The following is a 25,161-nucleotide window of genomic DNA, read 5'->3' on the forward strand; positions in this document are numbered from 1 at the left end:
AAAGATCATACAGGTACAACAATATCTTTTAATACATGCTTCAAAGACTAAATTGCGTATTATTTTATCAATTCTCTAACTTTCACTAGACACTTCGACACGGTTGATGCATGCAAATTGCCATAGGCACTTATGTCATAATAAAATTCATTATCGTTACGTTGTACATTTTATTTCTGTTTCGAGAGGTTCACTGAATTCCTTTTCTTTTAAGAGAATGCATTTAAACTGTGCACATACAATAATATAATATCATAAACTAGATGCTTCCATAACTATGAAGGCATCTTTACTCTATTTACAGCTGCCTTTTCATTTCGTCAAACACATATACATAATCAGGGAAACACATGTGAATTTGAAGAGTTTTTTAACTGCCTGTATCTTTCGATGAAAACTTATTTCTATGGCAATGGGTATGCACAGTTTGAAATTAGATTTGTGACTTAATACATATGCGTATACAGAAAGAACTGTGAATGCGAAATAGATGCCATGGGAGAAATAAATACATGATTCCTTCTTGCAGAGTACACCGAGCATTATGTACACAGCTTAACATTTACATAATGACAATTATTAAAGCGGAATTAATGAATGTTAAGCATAAAAAGTCTGATGTACATAACAATTTCGAATAATATTAAATCAATGCATCTGCAAATAATATCCTTCGAAGCAGTATTTAGATTTGTTGAATGAGAATTACGCTATACATCTACATTCATGTGTTTTCATGTTGTATATGCTTGTAAAAAGTGTTGCACATAACTCAAATAAACTTGAGCAATATTAATCTGACTTTTTGCAATTTATATATGCGACTGGTTAAACACTGATTAAGAATACTTTCGAAAACTATTTAATAATTAATCAGGATATAAAGTCTCGAATTCTCGAATTATTTGCTTATTGAATTGTTTTTCTAAATAATATTATATACTTTTTAATATATATATGTATACATATGTTTATATATGGAAATATGTATGTGGATGCAAGTATATATGTATGTCATTATGTATGTGTACGCGTATACATATATGAATAGATAAATATCTACAATATTTAACATATAAGTTACAGAATGAAGAATGACGTGATTACTGAATTTCACTCAGGCAGTAACTCTAACTTACTAAACCGATCATAAATCAGATATAAAAATTACACTAATAACTAATCTATTCGACTCTCCATCTTCATAGATCCATTCGCCGGTTGAGATGCAATTGTAATTTCACTGACTTCGTCCGTTTCCGATTGACTCGATGTATCAGAAACATCGTCTATTTCCTTTCTCTATGTTTAAATTAAATATATATGCTTTTTAATTTCATACTTTTTATAAAAATTATTATTTATAAAATTTGATTATCATCCGCGAAAAACTAAATAAGTTAAAAAAAATTATGAAAAAACTCACTTTAAAGTTATTTAATACATCTATTTATATATTTTTTTCAATATAATTTTATAATTATTTATCGAAACATTCGCTTAAAAATAAATATTTAATTATTAATTTAATATTATTTATTAAATATTATCAAAGATTTAACTAAATATTCAATTTACTTACTTTTTGGGAATGATGTATATTACGAAGAACTCTTTGAACATCGGGATTACTTTCTAAGGTGGAAGTTTGACTGGACGGAGGATGCGAATATTCAGAAGTATTTTCCTCATCAGAAGCTAATATCCTCTGTATTCTCCCGGGTGTTGTCAATTTAGATCTTCGTAATCTGCATCCGGGACCGATCGGCCTCCTTGCGATACTATATAATATTCAAAGGAATATATATTCTGCCTTCAGTATTTATTGTTAGATGCAAAAATTCAAGTAGCGCTGTTAATGCTAAAATAAACTTTGTAACTTTGAAATTTTGTAACAAAGAATTTAATTTCTAATTTATTTTCTAAAAAATTGACAAGACTATTATTTTATAAGCTCCTATTTAAATTAATTTTTTCAAGTTTAAAATGTTTTTTTTTTACTTAAAAAAATAACAATCAGTAAAATTAAAATTTCAAATTATTAAGATACTCTTGTAGAAATATTGTATTCACTAAATTAACTGAAATACCTTCTTCGCCTTAAGGAATAATTATAAGTATAGCTTGGATCCTCTCCCTCTTCATCTGACCAGCTTTCTTCACAAGCATCGTCTTCGCGATCACCGATATTGTCCGAAGAAGCTCGTATTTTAATATCGGATTGTTCCATCGGATAGTGCCCAGATAATTTGCCTGAATCTTCCTTATTTCTACTGTAAAGTTTGATTTAATAAATAATAAATTATATTTATTAATGTTAATCCTTAAGTAATGCGATGTAATTTTATGTATATTGAAACATTCTAGTTTCCAAAATCATTTAGAGTTTCTGCTTAAAGAAAGATAAAATAATAGAATAACTAATAAGAAACACATTAATTTAAATAATTATAAATAAATATCTAAAATAAAATAGGTTTTTTAATGCACTTTTATAATTTAATTATAAGTCATAATATTCTCTTTTTTCTCCTTGAATCTTATATCATATCATCACACATTGGTTTAAATACTACGACTTACTGTAGCACTTAAGGATTAACAGATACGATTACACAAAAGTCACGTGTTCGCAGATATGATTATACATACCTATGGATTATTACATCATCGCCATTTCCATTGTCAATGATAAGACGATTTGCATTAATAATCTCGCTAACTTTTCTGCCGAGAGTCTCAAGATTGTCGTCGTCGCTACAATCCTTCAAACGTTCGTTTCCATTGGAGTTATTTTCATTTAAATGCTCGGGACTGGAGCACAAACTAGTTTGCATCGGATAGTGCGTTTCCGGCAAAATTGGATTCCCGTTCAAGCATTCTGTCGCCTGCTTATTCAATGAATGCCTTCTAATGAGGTCCAAAGAGGATTTCTCCGGGAAAGAAAACGCTGCATTCACTGGATTGTGATCCATTTCACTGATGTCCGTTTGTGTGTGGCTGTCAATGAATCTTGCAGGTACTTCTACGCTCTATAATTAACAATCATATATATTAAAAATATGAGAAATTATACAAACTTATTTTGAGAAATATAAACTAATGCATTATAGAAATTAGAAATCTGAATTTTCTTACAGAGACTGTATCTCTCCTCTACTCTTCCATTAAAATTTAAAAAATTACAAGCACTAAATATTGAAAAAGTTGATAGCGATTGAAATTATTTAATTATTTTTAATAAAATTATCTTTAACGTTATCTCTTTAATTATTTATTCTAGATCACTATTTTCACCTTTCGTTCACGATGAGGACTCGATCTAGGACTCGAACTCACACCACAACCCGAACCGACCCTACGATGCCTGTATTTACGTTGTTTGAAGCTATTGCTTGACGCTAAAACAGTTTCCGGCTGATTGGATTCGTTCAGCTGCGTATACATGGTGGCTTTGACGGGGCTCTGCGGTGAATCCGTAGGCGACGGAGGGGTAGTAGGCGTCGAGGAAGTAGAAAACTGTACCGTGCCATTCCGTCTGCGGTACAGCCTCTCTTGGGCCTTCAATAAAGGACGGACAAGACGTTTCTTGTACTGCTTGTATCCTGTTGATTGCTGTTCTCTCCTGAGACAAACCAGACATTTATTTCCAAATGTTCCAAATGTGCGAGTTCGGCTGCAATCTTGCGTTATCGTAAGCGCAAAGCGATTACGCAAAGCGAAACTGCGTCGTCTATATTAAAAAAAAAAATTTTAAAAAAATATACATGATGTAGTAAATCTCTCACACGTACGTCATGTGCAACACGATATATCGCAGCATGCATATTATACACTATAGAATACGTCTATTTGACTTTCTCTTAAATTATAAAGAATGATGTTCTTCTCACTTTATCACATCTCGCTCGCGTAATTCTAATTGCAGCAGAATAGCGTTCAATTCCAAGTACAAGTTGTTGGTGCGTTCGAGTTTGCGCTCATAATGTTCCCTGACATCCTGAGCGTGTCGTAATTCATCCTTCCTCCGCCGGATTAGCTCGGCCTCAAAACGTGGATCGGAACTAGTAAATAGAGGCATGTGCTGCATGTGTTCCTGTATTTCCTTCTTCCAAGATTGCTGTAACGAAGAGAATTCTGTTATCACCTGTTGTCACAGAGAACAATTCATTACTTATTTCATCAGTCATTTGTAAATCGTAAAAGCTGCCTTTACAATTTATTTAAAAATTTTAATTGTTACTAGATTTTATTGTACGTAATAACCAAAGGAACAAATGAGAATTTTTTTCAATATGTTTACGAATAATATAAAAAAGTAAGATAGTATATATTATCTTAATTTTTAATATATATATTGTATAATAACATATATTTTTAAAGAATACAAAATAAAAAAAAATACTGTCGGTTCTTGTAGGCTATTTCACTATATTTGAAAAAAATACTTTTGTGTTTTGCTTATTTAACAGACTTTGGTATTGAATTATTATCTATTAGTATGCAATTAGGCTTAAATTTCTGAAATTTGCATTATCGCGAGAAAAGTACCTACCTGTGCCTTAAAATAATCTTCGGGCTCCGTGTTGAGTACGTCAACAGCTGCGATAGCGAGGTGCATCTCGATGAGTTTGAAGGAAGGTCTGTTACGTGGTTTGGCCGACCAACACTGCTTAACCAGTAGCCCATATCCCTCTGGACAACTGGTGGGAATTGGTAAATGAAGAGAATTGCTGCCCACACCCCACATAACAGCGGAAGAATCCACGTCCTTGTAAGGTATCTCGCCGCTCAGTAATTCCCATAGTACAACACCGTACGACCATATGTCTACCTTTTCCGAGCATGGCTCGTTCCTGATTACCTCCGGCGCCATCCACGCCACCGTACCGGCGAAAGTCATTTTCGTGCTAATCTCATTCCACTGTCTACTCGTGCCGAAATCACTGATCTTCACTATTTCCCCTTGTCCTATTAGTACACTATAAATACAATAATTTTTGATATTATTTTACCATTATTATGACTTTTGGATATATTTTATCTTTAACAGATTTTACGTCGCGCCAATTTCAATTAAATTTTATGCTACAGTTTATCTCAAAGACATGCTACACACTCATTGCTTAAATAATTTCAGAATCAATTTTTTTTTTAACAAAAATATTAATAGCAATTATTTATTTCATTAGATATTTCAATTTTATCAATTTCCATTGTTTACTTACTTTGGACTTTTGAGATCTCTGTGTATAATTTTGTGAGCATGAAGATACGTCATCCCCGCAGCAATTTGTTTTGACCATGACACCAATCTAGCAGGAGGAACCGGTTCTCCAGCTCTCAGAAGGTCATATAATGGTCCGTACGGACAAAACTCCATTATTATGCAATAGCAAGGAGGTTTCGTACACACTCCTCTGTAAACAACAGAAGGTTTGATAATAAACATTTTATAAAAATGCAACTTATACCTTAATATTAGAGGAGAAATAGTGGAGCTTACTTGAACTGTACAATATTCGGATGATTGAGTTTCCGCAAATGGCGTATGTCAGTCTCTTTCGGTTCCTTCACCTTTTTTACAGCTACTATTTCCTTATTTAATTTCCCACTAAATACTGCACCTTGAGCCCCAGATCCGAGCCACTGTAGCTCGCTGATAGATTCGAAGCGTATCTCCCAATCGTCTGCTAAATAAGGCAGTTCGTATGAATACAGCTGCACCAAATATAATTCACACAAATCTTTTCAAAATTACGACTATTTCAGGCAACAAAATATTAAAAACAAAATATTATAACGTGGATTCTATTTTAAATATAAAATTGTATATAAAGTTGATCTTGTCGATTATATAGATTTAATATATCGTTGCTTCAAACGCCTTATAGAACGCCTTATAAAGAACAACGATTAACTTGACCATTAATCTTTACTACACGTAAAATAAAAAGTTTCGCACAAAATATGTAAAAAATTTTCGAAATTTGCACATTGCCACTTAATTTAAAAAGAGGAGAAAAAATAATAGGCAAAAGAAGCCACATCGAAACTTACATAACTTACTTGAAAGACCCTTAATTTTTTCGTTAATAGCAGCCTTCGATAGCATGGTCCAAACGGGACGCATGCATCCCAGGATGCCCTCGACCCAACTCGATCGCTGAGAGTCGATGCTTTCCGATCCGGGAGCGCATCTTGTCGCGGCATCGCTGGAATTGCCCGCGAAATTGAGGTGATTACTATTGGGCAATTGAACTTGAACCTCACGCACGGTAATTAGCCGTTCGGGGCTACCCGCGATTTCACTCAGCTGAGCCAGCTCCCCTTGGATGCATAGCATGCTGAAATTTTATATAGATTACATTATTTACGATAACACCTGACGCAAATCATTATCATGTACACTATTGCCATGCACATTTATCACAAAACATTACGACAATGCTCGAAATAACAATACAAATATCTGACATACAAAGGATTTAAATTAACCGATAATAAAATTCTAATGTATTATGTATAAGGGACATGAGTGTTCGTAAACAAGTAATTGAAACTCACGATTCAGGTGATAAAAACAGGGGAAATTAACTACAAAATTAATTCCATTTTCACGTATGCTTTGTTCCTCGATACGCGCTCTTTGAATATTCAGAGATGAATAAGATTAATGTAAATATGGGGTATTCGTAACGATGCACATTATCTCTGCTACATATTGTATTTGTTTCATTACATAGAATACATTATTCATCAAGCACAGAAAAAAAACTTGCGAAACAATTTTGATTTGACTATGGCTGCGGACCCTACAAATGCTTCGAAGCGTTTGATAGACTAATCGAAACAAAGAATTTTATAAACTAACCAATGAAAAAATCCTTCGAAACATTTGTAATGTCAAATAAACTAGCCACAATAATATATATATATATTTTTTTTTTAATTTTTGCTGTTAAAAATGTGTATACATTGTATATTTAAAAGATATATAAATTTTTTTGTTTTTCTTTTCCCTTTAGGTTTTATGGATCTTTTATTTACTTTCTCGATCTTGTTTCTTTTAACAAAAAACTTATATCGCTATGTACAATAATATAGCAGAAGAGATTTCTATATTTTTGTTATTGTTTTCCTATCGCAAATGAAAAAAATAATCGACCCAAGAAAATTATATTTATCTTGTAAATTCTATTGAGAATTATCCACAAAAAGAGAAACCGAAAATTATACGTAATTTTATCTTTATGCGGTCCGTTGAACGATAAGAAACGACGTATATGCCGCACGTCACGCCAACGATATCAATCGCTGGATGGTCTTATGCCAATATACAGTGATGATCATTTTCGATCATGTGTACACTGGAGTTTTAAATATCGTGAGAAATCTCCCAAATTAAGCTGCACCTAGGTATAAGGATCAAAATGCCAAAATACGTCACTATTAATTCTCGATGCATCGATTTTAACATTGTTCGATATAGCTGCGTATTTAATTAAAACCATTAGTCTCTATACTGTCGATGTAAAATATAGACATTGATATTGGTGTAAATAAGACTGTATAAGATATACAGTCTTATCTATAATTATAGCATTGTCTTCGCTAAAGAAATAAATTTGAAAAAAAAAAGAGAAATTATTATATTCTTATCGTATTACTTTAACTCTATCTATTTTTAGCAAACAGCATGTCAATATTATTAAAAATATCGAATATTATGCCGGAATCCTGGCATTTCTTGCCCATTACATATCAGCTGACTGACTGATCGAGAAAACAAATAGCTTCATGGTAATTTATTTTTAAACACGATGATCGGAACGAGACCTGATATAATTTTTTTAAACATAATTTTAAAACATCCGCTCTAATATGTCAAATATTTTTAAAACAACAGCACAATTTCATTTCTCTTTATGTTTCAGTTCTCTTTGTTTGTTACTCCTAATTTATTTCTTTTTTTCTTCAAAAAAATTTACATTTACTTCTTCTTTCTGTTTCGAGGACCGCCGAAAGGTGATATTGTACCGATAACAATCGCAACGCCTCGTTCGCAGACGTCTTTTCAAGGTTACACGTGGCAAAAGATTTGCGTTTGTGTCAATGACTTTTCACGACTAACACACTAAGTGGACATATTTATCTACGTTTCTCTCTCTCTCTCTCTCTCTCTCTCTCCCTCTTTCTTGATGAGTACAGGTGCATCTGGCAAGTAAGCGAGAACTTCCATTATTCGAAATTGGTCATCAGTATTTACGTACTTATGGAAAGAACACAAAGTGCTCAATTAATGATATTTTTAATAACAGACTTTTTCATCGTTTGCTCTTTTTTTCTTGATATATTAATCTTAAGAGATTCTTGACTGCAGAGTTGAAAATAAAAGTATTTTGCAAAAAATAAATTTTTTAGTTTTTACAAATTTAAAAATAAAGAAAGGTCACAAGTAGTTTTGTATCTGATATTTTTGTCAATAATAGTTGCATCATTATAAATTTGAATTTAATCTTATTTTTCCATGCAGAATTTAACTTTTCAGATATTTTGTACTAAAAATATAATAGTCGTTATAAAAATGATTTTTCTCAAAAACTTTATTTAACATTTACAATAAATTCACTAAAAAAATTTCTCGGGATTAAGCTTATTGAACACCCTGTATACATTGATATCGCATCATGGAGACTTGAAACGTCACGCCCACTGTAATTTCGATTAATGCGATGCAACTTTTTCATGTCTGTTGCGGAGATTAATATTATTATACCGGCTCTGATAACATGATGCCGCGCGTTATCGGGCGTTTTATTTCGTTATGAGATCGTAACAAAAACCTTTGAACGGAATACAACAATGTGGCGTACAACGCGGATATCGATCGCGCGCTTTACGTCGCAACTGCGGTATACACATGTAGATATATGTTTCTAAATTTAATTCTCGACTGATAGTACTAGTCATGCTCTACTAAATTCTTTAGCGTTTCACGGACAGATTCTTTCAGACTTCGGGGAAAACCAAATTTATCAGAACATATTTGGTGTATCTATAAAAAAAAAACTCTATGCAATTACGGTTGATATCACTTCCCTGAATTATCTGGACATATCCGGGTGTCACACTTCGCAGTATAAAAATGCAATAAAGAGCGTAATAAAAATAGTTATTACATACATATTAGAGTGTATATTATTTTATGGTATTGTAACCAATTAATATAAAAATGTATATGAATATGCATCAAATATGTATATTGTATATTGTGGACACTTGTGAAAAAAAATTCTTCTTTTATCAAATATCTTTCAAGTAGAGACACAAAACAGTTTCAAACAATCTTTCAGAAATAACATTTGCTTCACCTTTGCCCATATGATACAATATTTGTGTACCGTAGATATATATTTATTTATGTAAAGTATATGTGTATCTTTATCTGTTCCTGATTCAACGGTGTTTTTGTGATAATGTATACCACATATATTCAAATGTTCAACATACTTTGAATCCCTATTTCTTAATATTTTTTACATATTACATATATTAAAATATTAAACGCAATGAGAAAAGATTTAGTAAATGTTTCTGGATTATTCAAGTATAATGGAAAAACATTTTTTCACATAACATGGTTAATTTAAAGCTAAAATCTTTCAATAACAAATCTTTGCTTATTGTAGTTAATTAAAAATAAGAAAAATGCATTTTTTAAATTAAAATTATATTTTTATAAATACAAAATTTTATCTAAAAAATATATAGTTTATTTAGGAATAATCTAAAATTAAAAAAGTAATAGAGAGAGAGATTCTTCGCTTTCTTTTTATGGCACGCTGTATAAAATGAACTTTTCAAAATTTCACCGAGATTTTATAATGATTTCTTTTAACGATTAAAACGATATCTAAAATGAAAAGACGGAATGAAAAGAAGGAATTTCGTGCACGTATGAAAGGAATTGCATAAACAAGCCGGAGTTGTGTTTAAATTGGTTATCAGCTGTTGATTATATTGATAACCGATATAGAGCGCATGAAAAAACATTCCGAGTCATGGCGCGACAATTTTACCTAAATTTATATGTAAGTGATAGAGTCGCCGACGCGTCTGTAGTGGAAGTAGAACGGGCTGTCGATCGCGTCGTGAAAAATATCAAAACAGTGCCGATATGCCAGCTGTATTTTCACGCGAACGTTATCACATCGCGTGCTCAAACGATGACAGTGTCGCTTGTTATACACATATTATCGCTACATATATCGCGGAATGTCCAGCCATTCATTAGATATGTTAATGCGTTAAAAGTTTAAGGGCAACAAAATTTTCCAATCGTAAGCTCTCTGTACAAACATCTAAAAAACTAGAAAGAAAAATGGAAAGAAAGCGTCAAGTGGAAAAAGAGATATTTTTCGTTAAGATTACATTTATTAAAATATTTTCAGATAAGAGATACATTAATTCAGTAAAGTTTGACTTCTAATTTCTATTCTATTCCTTGATAAAAAAAATAAACCGTCAAAGTTAATGTATTTTGGAATTAGTTAAGTTAGCAATAAGTTATGGGTAAAATTTAATCTCGCGTTTTTTTTTATTTCTCGGTATAAAAAATCACGCTAATATATTCCATTTTTAATACCGTCGAATATGAATTCGTGCGAAAGTAAGCTGAGGGAGTAAGAGTAGCCTTGGAAACACGGGTGGCGGCGGCGCCCTTGACAGAGGAACGCGACGGCGATCGCCGCGGCTTTGAGATAAAACGATTGTCTTCGGGGAACAGCCTTCTCTCTTATCGTCCTCCTCTTGCGAATACATAAGAAGCCGAGCGTAAATGTACAACGCAAGAACCGACACGCTGCATAACGAGCGAGCCGGAGTAAATGCATAGTACCGTGCATGCACGTTTGCCGTGGCCTTCGTATCAGCTGTCCGCTGGCGTCACTCAATGAGGGCCGTGCTGATCGCCGTAAACAAATGCACCAGACTAACGGCGGACTGTCGGATTCTTTGCATTATTTAGCATTAGTTATACTACGTCAGATGGCAAAGTATTTATCTCTCGTTTTTTTTCTTCAATTTTACATTCTATTTTATTGCTTATTTAATGAATTAATTTGAGTATACTATTTCCAGTATTATTCCACGTCTAATGTAGCGAGCGTCGATTGAGCACGTCGTACGATAACGTCGTGAAAATTCAAGCCGTCTATATATTTGTTCATATTTCTTTAATTGCTCCTAACTGCATACAGATACATCTCTATAAATCATTTTATTTTGCAACTCATTCTGTCAATACATCCGAAAGAGATTTGCATTATAATATATTTGAAAGATATGTATATATAATTCTAATTGATTATCTATATAACGAGAACAAATTACTGTAATTATATCTGAAATCCGTCAATTGTATTAAAAATTTTTAACTCAATTTTTAAAAAACTGAGTACTTTTCTACATCAGTTGTTGCTCCGCAAAAAATTGCGATTTCATCATTGACTCGACGATACAAGAGATGAGATTTGTATTTTTAACGCATTTGAATCATATATATATAAGTATATATAATTGATGCAGCGTGCATCAAATCTCAATTTGTTATTAAAAGAGAACACCACATCCGAATATTGTCTGCATCACAACACCAGAATATTATGGACAGCCGTCGAAACGTCCGAAATGCACGTTCGAAAGAAACGAAATCTCCTTCTTTTCATGAATGTTTAAACCTTCTAAGATTTCTAAGATTCATTTGTGATAACACAACACTACAAGTCTCAAATTTCGCGCCGACGACGATCGAAAGAAAGCGGAGTCACTGGGACGCGACTCGAAAAGGCGAACACATCGCTTCTCCCGAGATACTCGTTCCATTTTCACAAGATTCGTGCGAGAAAGATGACGCAAGAATTTTTGGGACCTACAATTAGGATGGTCGATGTTATCTTGGGGCAGACAGGAAGGTTTATTTTTTTTTTTCTTAGCCAACACCACGGTATTATCATTTTTAACACTAATATTCCCCGACAGGACGCGAATGTCCGTGCGTGAAATATCAGCGATAACGTCGGCTCGGGAATGTGTCTCCGACGAGCGGGCGATAATGGATAACGTGCCGCCGCGGCGCGCCGCGTCGAGCGCGAGAGGAGACGCATATTCGCCGTTGTTGACGGAGTCCGACTATTGGTGAGCGCATTCCGCGAACCCGGGACGACTTTCGCGGGATCGCGAACGCGTTACAAAGACGCGGGAGGAGAGGGAGGCCAACGTTCGCAAATCGCACGGACGATTCGCCTTACCTCTTGGTCGTAGCGCTGGCCACCACATCGCCGGGTATTACCGTAACGGCGACGGCGTCGGGCTCGCCGGCGGCGGCGTCGTCGTTCTGCGTCGCTGGCTTCTTGAGGAAGAACCGCGCGAGGACCATCGCGTCGCGTACAGCATATGGACGTGCGAACGGGGAGCACTCTGCTTACACCGCGAGAGCGGCAACGCGGCCGACGAGAGAGGCGAGTGTGTCGTCGTCACGTCACACCACCGAACGCCGATCGTTTCGTATCCGAGGACGACACGCACATGTGCACGCACGCACGAAATGTATCCCACTTACTGACGCGAACGGCGAATGTGTAAGACCAGCAGGGGACTGTGGATATGGAGAGGACCGAGAAAAGCTACCTCTTTGTCGTCTCTCTCTCTCTCTCTCTCTCTCTTTCCTTTCCTCTTTCCCGCCTCCCTCTATCTCTCTCCCACCTCTTTCTCTCCCTCCCGTTTCTCTCTTTCTCTCTCGACTTATCTCTGCCATTCCAAACATCGCCGCCACATGCTATCGATAGCGCTCGCTCACTCGCTCGCTCGCGACGCAATGCGCGAGTAGAGATAATGCGACGCGCGCTATTTCGAATTCGCAAATACATAACACGAGGTATCTGTCAACTTTTCCCATCCTTTGTATACCGATAACAATTGTCAGATTTGCAAGTGTTTAAACGATATAACACATAAATGGTAAACTGATGGCAATATCGACTTCGATCCAATACAATTAGATCTGGTTTTTTATTTTCTGATTAACTTGTGGTTTAGGTTTAATCTGACGATAATGTAAAAATTGTGTTTTGCTATCTAACCATTAAACTGACGGTTGTAGTTGTAATTGTTACTACTATAAAACCATCAGTTTAGTGATTAATCATAGATAGAAAAATACAATTTTTATAATATATCATCAGATAAAATTTAAGTGAAGCTTAAACTATAAGTTAACCTGAAAGTGAGAAACCGATCCTTAGTGGAAGTGGTTTTTTGATTTAAAAAAACATGCATGATGCAAGAATTCAGAAACGTGACCAATGTTGACTAATGATTGACTAATACGCGAGATTTTGATTAGCAACGTGCATTAAGATATCTCCGTATCGGAATATAAAATCATGTAATTAATAATGACATAAATATAACAGATAACAGTTAATTGACAATTAAATAAAATAATAATTTTAATCTTATGTCCAGCATGCTATTTTGAATTTTTAAAAGAGAGAGAGAGAGAGAAACAAAGAAGAGCGATAAAGGTAACTGTCTTCTGACTACATAGAATACAATGACTAAACTATCGAATAAATAAAACTTAAATGTGTAATAAATACGTTCTGATACATGTATTTAATGATCTCAGAACATAGCAACATGTAAAAACTGTTTTTCTTTTTGCGAGAAACGTTTTCGACTACGTTCATGGTCGTAAATTACTGTTACTCTCTAAATCAGTGAAAAAGTCACTGATTCAGTAACGCCTTGCATCGCTAATAAATAAGTGAAACAGAGCCGAATTCGCTGTGCAATTAGCGAGAACAGTTAAATCCACTGATTTTTCGATTATAGCGATTATTCACTTATATATTAGTGATTTCCGAAAGACAATAAAGTTGAATTTCATTGATTACCAGTCACATACTTGGGACTGATGCAATGAATCAATGAATAATGATTGATTCATTGCATTTAGTTCTAACTATATTACTGAATCAGTGACTATTGATTATCCAACTATTGATTATCAATGGTCCACTGATACAGATTTAGAGAGCATGAAAAGGTCTAACTTCTTTTTCTTTCTCTTCTTTTTTTTTCTTCTTTCCTTCTCTTTTTCTCTCTCTCCCCCGCTTTCATTCACTCTCCTCTTTTTTCTCCTCTTCTTTTATCGTCTAAATTATCGCAGAATCTTATCAACAGAAAGAATTACCTGTTAGTAAATATGTGAGTCTCTGGATGAGGAGACGATAAAACCACTCCATTGACGTCCGCGGACGTTTCCGTTTCCTCGATTTCCAGGCTGTACATTACGTCGGGTTGGGCCAGGGCTTCAGTCTGAACAAGAGTGCGCATTCTTATCTAAGTGCCCTACTGATCAATCTGAAATAAAGCATTTCAATTCTGTTATCTTTAATCATTTGCCGATTTTGCATAAATCGCGTTTGCAACAATAACACAAAAAATAGACAAAACGTAACATTATATAGATAAAATAAAACGTTTTTTTTACATTAAATAAGTAATTATTTAATAATTTTGAGATCAATCAACTCTGTCTTGATCGACGAAAATTGAATGTATAAAAAGACGATCCTACATATTTCTATCAACAATTATTCACAGCTTAGAGTTAAAGGAATAAATGATTAGATTCCACTGTAGACTAACAGTTAAATAGTTGTCAAAATTCATCAGTCATTAAATACAAGAATATCAGCTATTCGAGCTTTATTTTATTTTTATAAAGATTTTATTCTTACGCATACATCGTTATGTATGAACGTATGATGATTAAAGATTTAGTTTTGTTCCGATTATACTAATTATTTCATCCAACGCTCGGTATGTTAAGGAGTATCTGCACGTGATTGTCGGCTATCACGTTGGAATGGACAAAAATGAAAAAGGAAGAAATCACCTTTGGCGTAATACCTACTGGAGGAACCCGGACTCAATGGAATGTTGATGCCTGGCCTGCTAAGATGTCTAAGAGGTATGGTATGTGTCTGCATACCAGTTTACATGGATTCTTTGAACTCCGGGTTTAGCCATATCATGCAGACATTTTTCACGGCTATTAAAGATAGCTACTCTCTAAATACAATATAATATAATAAAAGAGTTTTGTGAAAAATATGTCGAAGAAAATTTATGAATGCAAAGTAAAAATAATATCGAGTTTTAAACTAGAAAATCAGTGGCCGAACTTCGACATTCAATACCCGAAGATTCAATAATTCTGGAAAGCTACATGGTTTGCGGGTGATCTTCATATCTTCATCAAACATTGTTAAATGTCAACGTTTAGATAATTCGATAATTATAATTTAGAAAACGGGAAGTAGTACTCATTAAGAGAAAAGCAGTCTTTATTTGTTTTTCAAATTATAAGACTAAAAAGATGTCTTTAAAATTCTTACAGATTTAAAATAAATCGATAATAATGTGATAAGCAGGAGGATGAATAATATACGTAATATTTGCTCCACGCATGTCCCTTATACAAAAGGTGAAAAAAGAAACCAGGAACTCCTCCAGAGTGAGTCACGCTTAGGTGCGCCCTCAATTAATCCTGTGCACCTGGATCGAAGTCTTACCAAGTTCCAAGTTACTTGAACCTGACAACCCCTGAAACCACTGATTCTAGCGCGTATATACGTAAATATCCATTTTCAATAACACGCTTAATATAAAAAATTTATTCATTCTCTCTAAATTACTTGGTTATTACACTATTTGTTTAACGATTTTTATGTCTCATATTAAGTTTTTTAAATATATAAATTTCGTGTTGCGCGCGCACGCGTGTGTATAATAAAAATTTATGTCTCAGATAAAATTAGTAGCCTTCAGAATATAATTATATCTTATTAATAATAATGTAACACAAATGTGTATTGTTCAGATAATATAATATATACAAAATTTTTATAACATATCCTTGATATATAATACAATTCATCTAAATTACGACATTGATTAATTTTCAAGTCGCGAATATCCGAACATTTCCAACAAGAATAATAAATAAAAGTTTTACAAATTGTTTAGAATAAAAGAGAATTTTGAAGCTGCGTGAAGGTACCATTATTTTTGAGAGAATAAATAGTTCGGTTATACTCCGAAGGGTTACCAATTTTATCTGAGGAACATAAATTTTAATGAGAAGGGTGTACACCCTCCGTTCTAATTCTATGCACCCTGTGTAGACGTAAATTGCGACTCGATCAGATATAACTCGCATACGACCATCTGACAGAAATAGTAGCGAATAGTGGCATCGCATATGTCAGTTTACTCACATGACTTTTCTGCAATATATGTCGTATTATACTTTTAAAAAAAAAAAGGCAACGCAAAGATCAAGAATATCTCAATTTATTTCTCGCATTTATGTAAATTTTATATTTTTAATAATTGCAAGGTAGTTAATTTCATTGATTTTTATGTCCATGTAACGATGATGTTAAGTTGCTAAAAACATAGACTAAAATATTAAATTTCTATGAAAGAAGACTTGAAAATCTACAATTTCTCGTTGTTTCATTTTGAGAATCACTGACTACCTAAAAGATTAAAGGGATTTGAAAGAGAGTTTTCCAACAGGTGTGCTTGGCAAAGTCCATACCTGCTTCTCAGAAGCTAAAAATAAGCATCAGAAGTTGAGAAAACCTAAAGTTTGACCCTTATTCGATTTCCAATATATTTCCAATAAAATGATTTAACAAATCTGCAATTTTTGAAGATTGAAAAGAAAGATTATTTGACGTGAAAAACACAAATGACAGAGAGAATGACAATCTTTATAGATATTTTCGCTAAAGAAGACTCTCAAAGATAATCGAAGATTCTGTAAAACAAAGACTCTTCGCTGACGACATCATGTATCAAATAAATGTATAACGAAGTTCTTTATCAGGTCCTGCATAGATATCCTTCCGGATACGTTTTCCCCAATCTATCCCACTGTCTATCGCGCAAATATTATTACTTTTTACGGATAACATGACGTGAAAACGATTGGGAGGCACTGTCATGGGGGAGGGGAGGAAGGAGTGCGAAGTATCGCGTGTGCAGAATGACCTGCGCACACAAAGACAGGCCTGCTCTCGAGGGTCACCACGGCACGAGAACGGTCCCTCTGGAACGAAAATAACAAGGGCGGAGAAAATGACAATCCATTTCTAACGTTGTTAAATAGGTGTAACACCACTGCGAACGGTATCGGCCGAGAACGCCATTCTCATGCGTCATTCGTTGCTCGTATCACCAGTTCGTAACCGCGGTTCTTGATCGATCAAGCAAGTTCTTATTTAGCTCTTTGCTACATTAATTACAATCCATTTCCTTTTACGCGTAGAACCTGATTTTGATCAGAAGTTTCGCATAGCTTCGTTGAATGAACTTTTGAATGTTTATAGCGGGAAACGAATTTCAGAAAGCTTTCTTAATTCTTTATTGTTTTTAAAGAAATGTCTCAACAAAAATTTGACTTGGATATTTTATATAAAAAATCATTATTGCATTTCTTTTCTTTTATTCTACTAGATTTGAATTTCTGTACTTCTTTTACATCTTTTCTATAAAACACTATGCTTTTCTCTAACTTTAATTAGTCAAATATAAATTTAAAAAATTAAGATTAATAGTTTAAAATTAAATAAATTAAATTAAAATTAAATGTTAATTAAATGTTAATTAAATGTAAATGAATTTAAAATTAAATATAAACATATATTTATATCTAAATGTGAATTTAAAATTAAGTATAGAGCTATATACATATAGAGCTACAAGATTATATTTTTTTCTACAAAAACTAAAGAAACGTAACTTAATGTTACAAAATTTAAGACACATGTTTGTTTTGAGAAAAAAGAAATATATCAAAACTTTTTAGCTATTATAATACATGATATAAAAAAAATAACAAAATACTCAAATATTTGTTGATCTCTTATAGTTTACAATAAAATAAGTAAGAAAACAAAATCGAACAAAAAATTCTAAATCTCAAATTATGTAATCGTGCTGTGCCCTGAATCCGTGTATAAATAGAAATAAAATGAGAGTAAATTCTAAAAATATACATTCGAATGTATTTCGAAGATCCTATCGTCAGTGTGTCTGCCTTGTATATAATATCGATCGCACGAAGTCGTCATGTATGAATGAAGCCGCCTCCCTTGGAGTCTCGTAAATAAACACATGAATCGCGAGGTCGGATCTTTAAAGGATAGTTTACGCACGCTTCTGCCGCCGCGTATCCTGGCATTGAAATCACCACCTGATAATGGCTAGTGATTGCAACGCTGTCAATGGTACCCCGCGGCTGATTACCTACAACGAACCGATTCACTTATAAATTCTGAATACTAAACTGTCATTGATTTACATTCGTTACGAAAGTATTTCTCGCAGCTCCAATTTTTCCTACATACCATATAATTATAGAATTGTGTAAAAAACTGTTCGGTAGTTATTATATATGATAGAACTATTAACAGTATTTAGATTCACTATGTATTTAGAATTTTTTCACTAATTCCGAAATAAAACTTAAGTTCTATGCAAAAGAGATCGATAATAATAACCTGGTTTTTTGGTGTTATTGACAAGATTAACGCAAATCTTCAAAGATTATTTTATTTTTTAGTTTATTTTAATGCAGTTGAGCGATTTCTTCTAATAGCATTCACTCCGTTTTCCTGATTTAATATAGAAAATGATGTGTTAATCGTTCTATTAAAATCAATTTTGCAATATTGTTGTGAGAACGCTTTCTCTAAATTCTGCTACTTATTATATACACAATTGCATGAAACGCCGTTTGTACATTTTTAACAATTATTCTATCTCGTGATTACTATTTTAATTGTCGAGTTTCGCCGACTAATTTAAAGATATTCTTTTCTTTGTTCAAAATCAATATTATTGTACGTTTGAATTAGAGGTGTAATCTTATCGTTGAGTTTAATGCTATCAGTACTCCTTTTTGAAAGCCTTATAAATTTAATAAATTAAGTTAAAATTAAATGTGAATTTAAAATTGAATGTAAACATATAATTATGTTTCCCCCTCACCCTTTCTTATACTGGCATTAAATGCAACGACATAATATTCATTAACGTTTTCTTTAGTGCATGATCAATTTTTTTTTATGTATCCATATGAAATTAAGCCTTTTACTCTTCAATTTATCTTATACGTTTAAACTGGCGTTAAATGTCCTCCTGTCGTATTCCTCTTTATGACATAATCCTAGGAAGATTTCTACCAGAACGGGACATTCCGGTGTGCGTAATAAAATTTTTTCCTGCTCTATGATTTACATAAATTAAACTGTTGTAACTATCGGAATTTTCTGACGGATGTATTAATAGCGGAGTAATATATCGACACTCGACAGTTTGATATTCGTTGCGCCGTCACTTAAATCGCTGGAACGAATTATGCCCCCGCAGTGGTGAAAGGGTTGATCGATATATTAAATCCGACTTGCATTACATAAAGAAACAAATATATAGACGAGATCAGAGAAATATGCGCGCCAGCTACAAAAATGTAGATTTAACCGCCAATCAAACATTTTATAAATACATAAAAGAAAGAATAGAGAAGATTTATATTATAATGTTTCATCATGATGTAATAAAAAGTCTCTTCGTTCAAGACTTTATCTTGTAAAATTATAGACAAGTCTGCACGCGAGAAAGAAATTTTTATTGCATTTGTATTGCATGTAATTCCGCGAGACAGAACTTCGAAACAAAAAGAGATCGGGAGTACGAAAAAGATAAAAAACGAATTCTTTCGGAAAGTAAACGCAATTGAAATCTTCCGCGAAAGTCTAATTTATTCAGTTCCCTGCTCGTCGCCACGAGAACAACGCGTCCTTTTACATCGTGACAATAAGTCCATTTTAATTGCACTCCTCCAGCGAATCGGTTGCACGCACTAGTGCGCACCAAAGGTCATCGCACACAAATCGATGTAAAGTGTTTTAGCATACAAACAACTCGCGAATGGAAGGTTTGGAGTTGTATAAGTCACTATATTGTTTGGCAGAATATCGGACGTTTCCGACGACCGAGGCACTTCCGCGTTACGCTTATGCACTTTGACCTTTAACATCGAATAAATGTGTCGTTCTCTCTTAAAAAAAAAAAAAAACATACATGTTTACGTATTATGGAGATGTACGAGAAATCACCGATGCACATTTCCAATGAAGAAAACCGTGGCGCTAATAAAGACGTAATATACCCGTGAAAAAATTGTTGATATCAACGCGCGCGCGGGATTCCCAGTTAGAAGGGATTCCCTGCCGCGGTGTTCCCATTCTTCTCCTTCCCCATCCCGGAAGAGTAAACATTACCGTCTACGTCGCGTCTAGGACGCGGCGAACGCGAAGGATAGCCAGAAAACGGACGGTCCTTGCGCGGCGATCGCCTTGATCGCCAGCAGGCCGCGAGGTGAGCTTTCACTTTTCTCGATTTGCACAAGCGCGAGCGACCGAGCGAGTCCGTCCGCGACGCGGACGTCCGACACCGACACCGTCCTCGCCATACGGATTACGGACGCGGCGCGGCGAAAAGCTCACCCCCCGCGTGAGACGGGGGATGAGAGTGCGCGCTCGTTCCTCCTACGCGGCAAGAGGAAACGGGATGGTGGACGGACGGGAAGCGAGAGACGCGCCGGCGTTTTATCGATCAGAGCGGCGCGGCGCGGAGTGCTACCCTCTCGGCGCTCACCTGGACGCCGCTCTCCGTCGTCGCGACAACGGGAACGCTCGCTGCTGCTGCTGCTCGCGGCGGGATCGTCGGCGCCGTCGTCGCCATCCACGCTCCTGGTCCTCCCTTGGTCTCCTCTTTTTTTACTTATTCCTCTCCTAATTTCTCTCCCGAGCGCCGTCGCGACGCTACATCCACCGTCGTAGCGGCTCGTCGCGGGCGCGATCCGAGACTCGGTTCCTCCTCGCCGCGCGGGAAGTTTTCGTCGTCGCCACAGGCACGAACCGCGGAGACACGCAATACATATTACACCAGGTCCCTCGAGGGTGTCCGAGCACACGCTCGCTCGCACGCGCGCGCGTGTGCGTTATCGCGCCGCGCTTCGCTTTGATGTTGTACTTACTCACTCGCGCAACGTTACTACCCCGCGACGACGACACCCCGACGCGCGACGCGTTCGACGGACACTGGACAAAATGGCGCGCGTCATTGTCCCGCAACTCCGCCGCCAGAGCGCGCCCAGTCGTCGGGAGCGCACACACACACACACACTTGGTGGGGAGGGGCGGCCGCGGGGCGAGCGGCGAGCGACCGACCGATCGCTGCCGACGTCACACTGCGACGCGTGAGCGGCGTGAGTGAGGTGCAGAGGCTATACAGAAAGCGGCGGCGGCGGCGGCGGCGGCGATAGAGGAAAACGAAAACAGGTTCCTCACGTTTCTGCCGGCCAAAACCATACCTCCTCCGTATTCGAGTCACGTCGATACCGATTTGCGGCTACGAGAACTACTCTCGCGTGGCAACCTAGCCCGGAAGCGAAAGATTTTTCGAATATATCGAAAATAATGTTCGCACCGTTTTTTCTTCCCACTTTCCTTGTGATCCGGGTAAACCGGTATCCTATATCTATCTCTGCGCAGTTTACTTGATGGAGAATCACACGAAGACAGATCGAAATTAATTAAGTTAAATTGTAATTATTATACGAGAAAAACGATCGAATATCATTCTCGTTCTTGAAATGTTGTTAAATTAGATATTTCCTGATACGCTGTATCAGTGTTTATCATAAGCGTATAAAAAATACGATAATAAATTAGAAACAAAATATATCTTGTGATTTTTAACTCTTAGATTAATAAAAACAATATTTTATTAGAATAAGAGCATGTATTTGTCTCACAGTGATATTATTAAATTAACGAGATTATTTTCAATTAGACTGCTGTTAACTATGCTGTTAATACGTCATTCTTATATTTTTGATCCTGTTCGATTAAAAGATTGTTAGAGAGCAACTGACATTGTGTGCAATGAGAATTATAGAAAATTATAAATGTTTTATTCAAAAGAAATTATCAAAGAAATGTCAACAGTAAATTTCTAGATTTTCGTTCTGATTTTGATGCGATAATAAATATAATAAATAGTGAATCTTGCCAGATTAAAGAAACAATACACACATCCGCCCCGCAGAACAAAAACACGCGAATATTTTTCGGGATACGAATCTTTCCCAGCTCACTCGCCGCCGAGATCCCGTCGCATCATTCCTTTGGATCGTTTCCGAGTTGGCGCGGAGGAGGGTAACGGGGTGACGAGTAGCAATTCCTAGAAACGTTTTTCTCGTTTCCAAGAAACGGGGTGGTCGGGCTCCTGATTCTGCATTTATCACCGAAAGGCGCGCGCATGCTGTGCAGAGGATATCTCATACATCTTTCATGTATATATACATATATATGAGATAAATATCTAGATGACTATATCCTGAATATCTAATACGATATATAGACGAAATTGCCGCGTTCCGGAGGAGTGTGATGGTTGAGGAATGGAATACACGTCACGACGACGGGACGCACGTCATACGACATGCCGCATAACTCTCTGGCTTATTCTCATCTCGCTTTTTCCTCGGTAATCACAGTCCTTCGTCCATCGACTTCCCGCCCCTCCCGCTCGTCCCTTTCTCGCTACTATCTCGGAAAGTTTCTTTCATCGCGTCCGTAGCCGCAACCTGCCGCCGCAACCTGGTCGATTCTCAAATGACGTCACAGCCACTTGTCCATCCCTCTTCATCTCGTAGTAACCGTGACCGTGGCATTCAAGGTCTCACGTAAGCGCCTACGCACTACTCGATAAAAGTGTAGGAGTGACGAAAGAGAGATCGAACTCTGGAATAAATATATATATCTAAGAAAAATGATGAAAGGGTAAACTTCCTTCCTAAAAAAATCTGCGATTTCAAAATAGTGAATTTTCATGATTTCAAAATAACATAAATATAATCGCGTATTAATCAATGTTGAAATTTGTACATAAATCTGATATATTTAAATGCAGCTTATATTTTTACCTAAATACAATCTTTATTTTTAAAAATTATATACGTAATAAGACTTTCTATAAGTTATTGTACACTATATAGTGCATCATATTTTCAAATATTCATATGTAGGAATTTTTTAACTTATTCATTTTGTTCATTCCGTAAAATCGCAATGTTTCTTTTTCCTATAAAGATATAAATAGGATTAAAATTAATTTTGGATTCACTCCTTCTGCCTCTGAAGTACACTGGTAGAAATATTGGCAATTATAAGCAAAAATATCTTTTTCGAGTATAAAATTATAAGAAAATTCAGTTTCCATTGTGGCTCTTTAAGTTTTTATATTCCTGCACTACGTTTTCTACCTTTGCAAAAGCCCGCAAGAAATCGTCGTCCTCCAAACCAAATTGTTTATACTGATGCAAGAAAGCCGCACATTTGTAGGAGCCCCATGCCTTATCTAGATATACATCCAACGGTCGATGTATCTCCGAATTATTACTGACTAATGCCAGGAACTTGTCCCGGTTCAGAAACCTACGTTCTTGATGCAAATGAGTAAAGGAATTTAAGGTCCACTCTGGGTACAGATGTCTTTCCCGCAAATCTTCCAATGCTAGAACATCATTCTCTATAGATTTACCACGTGTTACAAGAACATTGGATACGCAAGGACTATATGTGTGAGACATTATTGTTCTGCTTAATGTAGGATCAGGCGTCCTTAATTGAGCATTCGTTAATTCCGCCTGTGACTTTGATACCCGAAGAGTCTGCCTCAAATGACGTATATACACCTCCCACTTGTGCGTGAGTTCGTACTGCAGAGATGTTGCAGGTGTATGGGGAGTGCTCTTGACCGTTGCGAACCTAAAGTTGGGATGCGCAGCAATTTTGGATATTAAAAAATTCGTGTTACACCCAGCGTTGTTGCTAGGTTGAAAGACAGCAAGCAATTTCTCGGAAATGATGCCATTCATGTCGCGCAACGTGGTGTTGGAATTCTTCAACAGATTGGTACACATAGAGTGCATCTGCTCGTTCTCGAACAACACGGAAAGGTCCGCTCTGTCCGAGAACTTGGCCAGCGTCAGTACGGTGTTGTAATTCTGAGTGCAAACCTCTCCGAAGGTGAACGGCAGTACGATCGCCGCGACGATAGGCTTGGTCTCGTACTCCTCACGCAGGAGCTCGACCATGCGGCTTCCTAAGCCGGACCCGGTGCCACCAGCTGAACCGAGAAGCAGAAGGAATCCCTGGGGCCGATCCAGCCTCTCGAGCTCCTGTCGCGTCACGTTCAGCACGGCGTTCGACAGGCGTCGGCTGTTTATCGTGTAGCCGTAGGCCCAGTTGTTGGCGGAACCACCGCCCGACTGGCAAACGACGTTACCTGTTCGATAGAGCCACGACGCGCTCGCCGCGTCCTTGCACATCTCGCTCACGACCTTCTCCTCGGTGTCGACGAGGATCGCCCGCGCGCAGTGCCGGCCGCGCTCCGCGATCCCGTCGAACCATCTCTCGATCGTCCTCTCCGCGTACTCGTAATTCGCGCCGTAGGAAACGTCGGTGTTCGGGCTCCCTAAATCGTGGGATACCTTCGAGAACAGATCGCATCCGAGTTGATTCCCGCACTGTCCGAACTGCAACGTGAGCATCCCCGGGTGTCCCTTCGTCCCACGACGACGACGTTACTCGATGCCATCAACAAGCTCCTCCGCCCTTCGCCGAACGTACATTCCTGACGCTGCAGAGCAGTAGAATACAGCTTCGGACAATTTACGATATGGAACAGTCAAAATATTATGGTTCTCATACATGAAAGAATTAAGTATCGAAACCGATGTTTGTAAATAAAGAGGAGCAGTCTTGTGATTTACACGCCGTGCGCTTCCCGCCAATACAAGTGTCGTTCTAAACACGAGTGCGTTCAGTTTCATACGTGATGCACATAACGCACCTTCTACACTCTTTGCACTTGAATGCCACGATTAACGTATATACACACCCACTCACAGCGACCAGTGTTTGGAATTTTTTCGCTGGATCGACC

The 25,161-nt window shown here is 36.4% G+C and overlaps 2 protein-coding genes across 11 annotated transcripts; both read right to left on the bottom strand.

Moving 5' to 3' along the window:
* Positions 1-1,121: 1,121 nt before the first annotated feature.
* Positions 1,122-24,790, bottom strand: LOC105457790 (mitogen-activated protein kinase kinase kinase 13). Of its 9 annotated transcripts, none has more exons than XM_011702651.1 (12): positions 24,707-24,790; positions 14,258-14,427; positions 6,061-6,347; positions 5,507-5,693; positions 5,229-5,420; positions 4,556-4,982; positions 3,894-4,120; positions 3,298-3,733; positions 2,653-3,032; positions 2,091-2,273; positions 1,583-1,781; positions 1,122-1,302 (listed from the first exon to the last, which is right to left on the bottom strand). In XM_011702651.1, the coding sequence occupies exons 2-12, from the start codon at positions 14,398-14,400 to the stop codon at positions 1,180-1,182; spliced, it is 2,784 nt and encodes a 927-aa protein (XP_011700953.1). In that variant the 5' UTR covers positions 14,401-14,427; positions 24,707-24,790; the 3' UTR covers positions 1,122-1,179. The 9 variants fall into 9 exon arrangements, with proteins under 9 accessions (XP_011700953.1, XP_011700958.1, XP_011700957.1 ...); XM_011702656.1 differs by lacking the exon at positions 24,707-24,790 and adding an exon at positions 20,803-21,263 and having other exon boundaries at positions 6,070-6,347; XM_011702655.1 differs by lacking the exon at positions 24,707-24,790 and adding an exon at positions 20,803-21,263 and having other exon boundaries at positions 2,091-2,270.
* Positions 22,102-24,788, bottom strand: LOC105457788 (tubulin delta chain-like). 2 transcript variants are annotated; one of them, XM_011702648.1, is made up of 2 exons: positions 23,477-24,788; positions 22,102-22,955 (listed from the first exon to the last, which is right to left on the bottom strand). In XM_011702648.1, the coding sequence occupies exons 1-2, from the start codon at positions 24,764-24,766 to the stop codon at positions 22,857-22,859; spliced, it is 1,389 nt and encodes a 462-aa protein (XP_011700950.1). In that variant the 5' UTR covers positions 24,767-24,788; the 3' UTR covers positions 22,102-22,856. The 2 variants fall into 2 exon arrangements, with proteins under 2 accessions (XP_011700950.1, XP_011700951.1); XM_011702649.1 differs by lacking the exon at positions 22,102-22,955 and having other exon boundaries at positions 23,093-24,788.
* Positions 24,791-25,161: the final 371 nt, after the last annotated feature.

This window comes from Wasmannia auropunctata, unplaced genomic scaffold (genome assembly GCF_000956235.1).
Source record: "Wasmannia auropunctata unplaced genomic scaffold, wasmannia.A_1.0 LD335047.1, whole genome shotgun sequence".
Classification (NCBI taxonomy): domain Eukaryota; kingdom Metazoa; phylum Arthropoda; class Insecta; order Hymenoptera; family Formicidae; genus Wasmannia; species Wasmannia auropunctata.